Genomic DNA, 7,141 nt, shown 5'->3' with positions numbered 1-7,141 from the left:
AAAACATTGTTTGTTACTACTTTGTTTAAAACTTTGGTGATACAAATCCTATATCGGTTCCACATGAAAGTGGAATAGCATATAAGTGGGAGCCAACCCTTTGCCTTTGACCATGGTTTTGGGTTATCTGGATGGCTTATGGAAAGGGGCTACCTGGAGGTGTGACCAAAGGGGTGTTAGGGCTCCCTAGCTTATATGCTTATCATTGGTGAAAGTATGAAACACAAGCATGTCTAATTTTGAAACTCAGTGAGAATTTAATTCTTAAGCATGGCTGAGACTTAATATTTACCCCAAACAGAAAATGGACAAGTTAGATGGTCATTTATTGTACCTATGTTTAGTTTGAGGAGGGTCTAACATATCTTACTAGAAGGAACATAAATATATAAATTTTAGGATGACTCGCATCAAAAGTTCCTCTTATGATGCAGATCTATCAACAAACTGGATAGTTGGTGTCGGATTATAGATGGCGCCATCTGTAGTTTCTTAGAATGTTTTGCTTTATTCTACTGAAAGTTTGATTTTTGAATCAACATACTTCTGTTTTTGGTTTATTTGATTGCTAAAACTTATTTCAGGAAGGAATATTTTGAGATTGCTTGGGCAGAAATGAGAGCCACTGTTGAGCCATCTTTTGCAGAAAGAACAGTGATTAATCATTCAGAGTACCTTTCCCAGGCTCATATTATTACATCTGCTGCAACTAACATCACAGAACGTGAAGTTACAACTGCAGACGGCCGTTGCGTTGGGTTCGATTATCTTGTCATTGCCACTGGTCATGCAGGTGGTCCTGAATTTACAAGATCCGAGAAGCTCCATAAGTACCAAGGAGGTAAAAAAAGTAGTTTAACTCGACAATAGAGTTAGGACCTTCGTATTTGTACTAGGATGCATTCTGCACTACTCTTAGGCTTTAGATGTGATTTCTTTATTTTGTTACTCTCTGTTGTCTGGGTAGGTCTTCATTGAATACTCTCATCTGTCCGTGACATGCCATCTTTTCCTATGTTAATATTGTCTTTAGCAATTTGCATGTTCGAATGATATTATACAGTTCTGACTGTCAACTATCATGATATTAAAGGATTCCAGTATCTCCAAATAGCTCTATGTTGTGTGAGCTACCTTTCATATTTGCATGCTTGGACCGTGTTTATTGTCTTATGATAAATGTCAGATGTGTTTGTCTTGTAAAGTATTTGAGGTGTGATTCCCTTGGTGGAATCTGAATTCACTGAAAACTTTTCACTTTAAAGAATGCTATATAAGTAAAACAAGTATAAATGCTGCTGGGTTATACGAAGCTCTGAACTAATCTTATTTCTCTGCAGAACATGACAAGATAAAGGCAGCAAAATCAGTTTTGGTCGTTGGAGGCGGACCAAGTGGTGTAGAACTAGCATCTGAGATCATTTTTGCCTATCCCGACAAAAAGGTAACTTTGGTGCACAAAGGGCCGAGGTTGCTGGAGTTCGTTGGAGAAAAGGCTGGAAAAAAGGCACTGAATTGGCTCATTTCAAAGAAGGTGGAAGTCATCTTGGGTCAATCTGTCGACTTGGAGTCTGGATCAAATGGTGTTTATCATACATCAGGTGGAGAAACAATCCATGCTGATTGTCATTACCTTTGCATCGGAAAGCCACTTGCTTCGTCGTGGCTGAGGGAGACTTGTGTGAGAGATAGCTTAGATGTTCATGGAAGGCTAATGGTCGACAACAAGTTCAGGGTTAAGGGTCACAATAACATTTTTGCTATTGGAGATATCACCGATGTTCCTGTAAGTCCATCTTCTTCCTTGCATCTCTTTCGATCCTAGGATCAAGAACATCAAAATATTAGATTGCACTATTTGACTGAGAAAATAGTGAAGGATCTAAATGTAGCAATGGACTTGCCGACTTGCACAGTTGCACTCAATCATTTAGCAATCCTTTAAATGATGAACGGCTGGCTTGATTAATATACTGATTTATGCTAATCATGTAAAATATAGGAACTCAAGCAAGGATACTTAGCTCAGGGGCATGCTGCAGTTGTTGCTAAGAACGTGAAGCTGCTCATGAAGGGGCAAAGCGAGAGCAAGCTAGCCACGTACAAGCCAGCTTCAGCATTTGCGCTGGTTTCACTCGGTAAAAAGGAGGGAGTGGCACAGATGATGTGCTTAACTTTGAGCGGGCGCATTCCTGGCATGATAAAATCTGGGGATTTGTTCGTTGGGATGGCCCGGAAGAATCTTGGCTTGAAATCGAATTAGGGTGGAATGAGTTGGGGAGAGTTGTGAGTTATGGTTCATAAATATGAAATTCTTCAAAATCATTTTTGTGTTGTTTCTGTCTTCATATATGCTGTTTGAGTCTATATTTGATGTATTCCATTCAATGTAAGGTGTGTTTGCGTTCTGTTTTTAGCGTCTTTGATTGAGTGATTATCACGTGGTTATGTGATGTAAGTTACTATACAAAAATACAAATTTTGCATTTATATTGGTATTTTGTCTAAATTTAAATTGCGGTATAAAGATGATATTAAACGGCACTCCTATTCGCAGATGGAGGGAGTACTATTTTAGTAAAATAATGTTGTATTTTAGTCTAATGGTATGTGTTGCGTTTTATATTGTGGAGGTGTGAGGACCCTAATACACCTTATAGGATTGTATGCACATGATCAACACAGATTTAATCTTAAACGCAGAACACAGAACCACATGAAAATAGTTTATTGTAGGAGACCATTAAGGTCATTGTTACTTTATTATTAGTTTAATATGGTATTCTGAATCTTAAAATGACCTAGTTCATTTTTAGATTATTTAGTTCATTTCAAAATTCGAAATTCCTATAATGAATTAAAAATGGTCTAATTATAATTTTATATTCTCTTATAACGGCCTGCATTATTTGGTATTGTGTTCAACATTTAAAAGGTGTTCTGCTTTTAGCACGAACACCTTTGACGGAAAAAATAAGACAATAATAATTTCGTTATCATAATCTCTTTTTGCCATTTTTGAAACGTGATTTGTTTCTAAACTTATGATGGGGCATGTTTAGATTATTTTGTTGCGCATCAAATGCCATAGCATACTACTCCCTCTGTCTCATAAAAGATGTTTTATTTTTCTTTTTAGTTTGTCCCATTAGAGATGTCACATTTCAAATTTTAGAAAAAGTTTCTTCTCACGACAATATAAATATTATATTTTCTCTCTCCACTTAACATACAAAATAAAACTTCCTAAAATTTCGTACCATCTCACAGGTGCGACATCTTTTGTAGGACGGAGGGAGTATAAGTATTTACGAAGGGCTAAATTCAAGCAGAGTTAAATAAGAAGAGTATCTTTTTAGAACACTTTCTTAGGAAATCTGTCACATTTTATTCCTTTGACAGTTCCGAGGATTCTACTTTATCGGTAGTTAGAATTGAGACGGGCGGCGCCGCCCAAACACTCCGCTGTGGTAGGTGGTGACAGTTGCCGTTGCCGCCATTTTTGTCAGGCTGAACTGGAGTAACGGACCGGACTTATAATTTCGGTTTAAAAGAGCTTCTGCATACACTCAAAAGCCTCATAATCTGAGCCCATTAACAAAAAGCGGCCCAATTAAATGAGTAGTTATATAATCCAACGTGTCCTTTCCTAAATTAATTAAATAAATAAATTTATCTTCTTTTTTAAATAATGTTTGACACGTAAATCTGAAAATAATTAACCTTATAAATATGAGTTCCCTTTAATTTTATATTATAATGTGCTTCGATTATTCATAACTCAATTCCTTGCCAATTACTACTTCCTCCATCCAGTGGACAGCATAAGTTTTTGTACAAACTTGACTAAGTAGGATAAAAAAAATGATTGAATTAATTTCAAACGAGTTTTTGGAAAAGAAATCTTCTACATTGTAAGCTAACAAATGCTACTATACAGGCGAATGCTCTTCTCCACACACACATACACACAACACATAATAGTTTATCTTTAAGATATGGGAGTCATTGGTTCTGGAGTGGATGCTGAAACTCTTCCTCTAAGGACTAAGAGACTCCTCTGATATGGTACTACCATCTTTCTTCTGATAAAAAGCTCTAGCTAGATCATGAATCTTGAGCTTGGTAGAAGCAGCAGAGTTCAACATACACCGATTCTCGTACACGAATTTCGACACAAATATAGCTAGAGCCAAGGATGATGAGAGACCAGCTACTAGAAAGAGGCCTTTGAAACTATCTGCACTGAGGCTTTTGGTGTTCACTGTTGCTCCATCACTGCCTCTGCACCTTCCTTCTTTAAACCATTTTCTTGAAATCCTCTCCATTTCCTCATCCTCTTTCAGCCTCAGGATCGCCCTTGAAACATCAGCAACTAGTGGCGAGCCCTTCGGAAATGCCTGAGAAAGAGGACATGCCTTTGAATATTGATTGGACGCGTTGAAGCCTTGAAGGATATAAATATATATATACGACTTACAAATCCGAAACCAGAAGTCTGGTATATTGGGCCAATCATAGTATACTTCCTGCAATATTTGGAAAGAAACATCCTAATGTAAGGGAGCTCATCAACAATGGCAGCCACTCCTCCATTCCTGCTACCTTTGGAGAGGGCGACGTCGTATTCTTTCAGTGTTCTGTAGCTTCTGAACTTGGAGGTATCGAAATTCATGTTTCTCAATAGTCCGGTGACAAAGGAGCCATACTGGTACCCGATGTAGTCACCCTCCTCGATCAGATCGTGGATGTCGGTGATGGTAGGCTGAAGCTGCTGCACAGTTAGCATTGATGTCAAGCTTGCTGTGTAACTCGAGCTCAGAACCAGCACCACAAACATCCATATAATCACCACAAATCTTGTTAAATTGCTAACAATTCTCTCCCCTGTGACAGTCAGTCACTTCATATTTACACAAACAGAGCTCAATTGATAATGAGATTGAATTAAATATGCGGCTTTCTGTGTGCAAAAACAATGGTTGAGAAGGCGAACCAGAAGACAGTTCCAACTTGTTGAAGAGGAGGACCTTGGAATTCCTCGTTCACGCGATGCTCAAGAGCCCACACAACGAATCCAGTGAAGAAAAAGCATGCTCCGGCTGCTAGCCACAGCCCCGTCGTGAGAGGTTTCATGAAAATCCAAGCGTTCCTGCTGTCGTTGTCCTTGATTGGGACGATGACAGCAACGCCAGATTCTGTGTAGGGGAAGCTGAAATCGAGTAGTTCCGATCTGTTTGCTGTGATGGTGATATCTCCGACCACTATATCGTACTTCTGTTTCAGACATTGGTTAGTGCTTACCAAACAATCTAAAAGACTATGATGAAGATAGAAAATATAAACCTCAGAAATGGCTTCCAAATTAGATTTCAGGTTAGAAATGTCACTATAATCTCCATCTTTCTGGTGATCAACATATTCAATGGGGAAAAACTCATATGGTATAGCATATGGTAGCAATTCCATCACTTGTTTGAAAACATCAATGCAAAAGCCAGTTGCTTCAACAATATTTGTTTCTGAATTCCTCTCTGTTTTGGTAAACTCAGAGAATCCACCACTCCTCACACTGTCCCTCCTGGCCATAGCACGACCCCAAGGGCATCTTTTTTGGTCGAGTAAACTGCATTCGAATCATCTGTGATCAGCTTCTGTGAAATGCCGTAGCTTTCGGTCCAGAATCCAACTCTATTTGCTCCTGAACCAACAACATTCACTATCTCAAAGGCAGATGCCTTCAACTGCCCGTTGCTTAGATTGAAATTGCCACTCAACCCTCTGAACTCATAGTTTCTGATCATATGAACAAAAGATGGATCACTATTTGAAGTTCCTATTGCTTCCAAATCTGTCAAATTCCATCTCTGCATAAGTTTCTTGAACCGTGGGGATGCTACTCCAACACGTTCGAATGCATCAGCTAACGCTGTTGTGATATCATAAGCCCACAGCCCAAAAACATTAACTTCTGTTCTGTCCATCTCCGGATTCTCCTCATGGAACCTCCTTCTCCATCTCTTAGTGAAGCGGCTAAGTTCACGAGATCTAGGAATGTAAGGCCTCACGCCAACTATGCCTTGCATTGCCTCAATGGTTTCTGAATCAACAGAATCCAAACCAGTTATAATCCAAGCATACCCCTTGGCCAGCATCCCCGGGTTCTTCAACCATTTGGAAGAACCCGGGGTGCAAATGATAGCATAACCACGATGAACACCTTTGTTTGTAGGGTCTTCAATTGCTGTAGTTGTTGAAGAAGCTGATGATGTTTGGCAGGAGTTACAGCACTTAGTTTTGACAGTAAAACATTGTGGTTTAACATTTCTTCAGCCAAAACTGGTACTAATCCACTCCCATAATTGCTGTCTTCATAAACTAATGTGACTTCCTTCCAACCAAAGGCCTTCACAATTGCTGCAGTTGCTTTGGCCTGGGAGGACGAACGCCACGCTGATCTAATAAAGTACTGCGATTCTTTAGATGACAGGATCGGGCTCATTGGTGGAGATATTCTGGAACTCTCACTTTGTCGCCTATATCTATCACAAAGTCTGCTTGAACGGATCTCTGAGGCCCAAGTATGGCCATTACTTGGGTATTCTTGAGTAGTTCTTTTGGCTGCAGAAAGGTCTAATGAGGAAAAATATAGCAGAGAGTGAAATAGTATGGATGAGAATAAGATTTTTTACCAGCAGAAGCTGCAGCAAATGCATCAGTGCCGGAGTCCCTGAAATGAGGCACAATCATGGGTGTGGTCACGGTTGGAGTAGAAATCTTCGATTGCCATAGAGATGCAAGACCTGCATATCTTTCCAAGAGTATGTGAAGATCAAGAATGGCACCTATATCAGCCTTTACAGCTGTTGCATTTCGACAGTTCAACTGAACAAGCAAAAGCTCATGAAGATAAGCGTAAAAATGCAACAGAATCTTGGTATCTCCATGAGCATGTACACTACACAACAGTTGAAAGAATAGACAACTGTTGCATAGAAGAAATGATAGAATAAAGCAAATTTCAAACATCTCTCAGTATGTGGACTAAGAAACCTGCTGTTCTAATGCAGCTTATTAAATATTTACCTTGACTTCAAGAAAAACCTGTTCAAATATATTGAATGTTGACAAAAATGCATAA

At 39.1% G+C, this 7,141-nt stretch overlaps 3 protein-coding genes across 4 annotated transcripts; 1 reads left to right on the top strand and 2 right to left on the bottom strand.

Moving 5' to 3' along the window:
* Positions 1-543: 543 nt before the first annotated feature.
* On the top strand, positions 544-2,490 carry LOC125199574 (apoptosis-inducing factor homolog A-like; the record flags this gene model as incomplete). The annotated part of the gene is made up of 3 exons (XM_048097552.1): positions 544-841; positions 1,341-1,786; positions 2,003-2,490. Coding segments are annotated over 3 exons (1,005 nt in total), but the record flags the coding sequence as incomplete, so codon positions are not given.
* A 1,456-nt stretch (positions 2,491-3,946) lies between these two features.
* Positions 3,947-4,880, bottom strand: LOC125199565 (glutamate receptor 2.8-like). The gene is made up of 2 exons (XM_048097548.1): positions 4,481-4,880; positions 3,947-4,400 (listed from the first exon to the last, which is right to left on the bottom strand). The coding sequence occupies exons 1-2, from the start codon at positions 4,838-4,840 to the stop codon at positions 4,041-4,043; spliced, it is 720 nt and encodes a 239-aa protein (XP_047953505.1). The 5' UTR covers positions 4,841-4,880; the 3' UTR covers positions 3,947-4,040.
* An 8-nt stretch (positions 4,881-4,888) lies between these two features.
* Positions 4,889-5,537, bottom strand: LOC125199566 (glutamate receptor 2.8-like). 2 transcript variants are annotated; one of them, XM_048097549.1, is made up of 2 exons: positions 5,347-5,537; positions 4,889-5,277 (listed from the first exon to the last, which is right to left on the bottom strand). In XM_048097549.1, the coding sequence occupies exons 1-2, from the start codon at positions 5,467-5,469 to the stop codon at positions 4,948-4,950; spliced, it is 453 nt and encodes a 150-aa protein (XP_047953506.1). In that variant the 5' UTR covers positions 5,470-5,537; the 3' UTR covers positions 4,889-4,947. The 2 variants fall into 2 exon arrangements, with proteins under 2 accessions (XP_047953506.1, XP_047953507.1); XM_048097550.1 differs by having other exon boundaries at positions 4,889-5,274.
* Between the last annotated feature and the right edge of the window lie 1,604 nt (positions 5,538-7,141).

This window comes from Salvia hispanica, unplaced genomic scaffold, assembly GCF_023119035.1.
Source record: "Salvia hispanica cultivar TCC Black 2014 unplaced genomic scaffold, UniMelb_Shisp_WGS_1.0 HiC_scaffold_561, whole genome shotgun sequence".
NCBI classification, from domain to species: domain Eukaryota; kingdom Viridiplantae; phylum Streptophyta; class Magnoliopsida; order Lamiales; family Lamiaceae; genus Salvia; species Salvia hispanica.
This window is presented reverse-complemented; position numbering and strand designations above follow the sequence as displayed.

Bases quoted from the DNA above. Each gene is read 5' to 3' on its own strand.
- LOC125199565 (XM_048097548.1), bottom strand. From the start codon at position 4,840: ATGTTTGTGGTGCTGGTTCTGAGCTCGAGTTACACAGCAAGCTTGACA. The intron at 4,401-4,480 runs GTAAGTCGTATA...CCTCTTTCTCAG, and splicing joins AGACTTCTGGTTTCGGATTT to GCATTTCCGAAGGGCTCGCC.
- LOC125199566 (XM_048097549.1), bottom strand. From the start codon at position 5,469: ATGGAATTGCTACCATATGCTATACCATATGAGTTTTTCCCCATTGAA. The intron at 5,278-5,346 runs GTTTATATTTTC...TGTCTGAAACAG, and splicing joins ATTTGGAAGCCATTTCTGAG to AAGTACGATATAGTGGTCGG.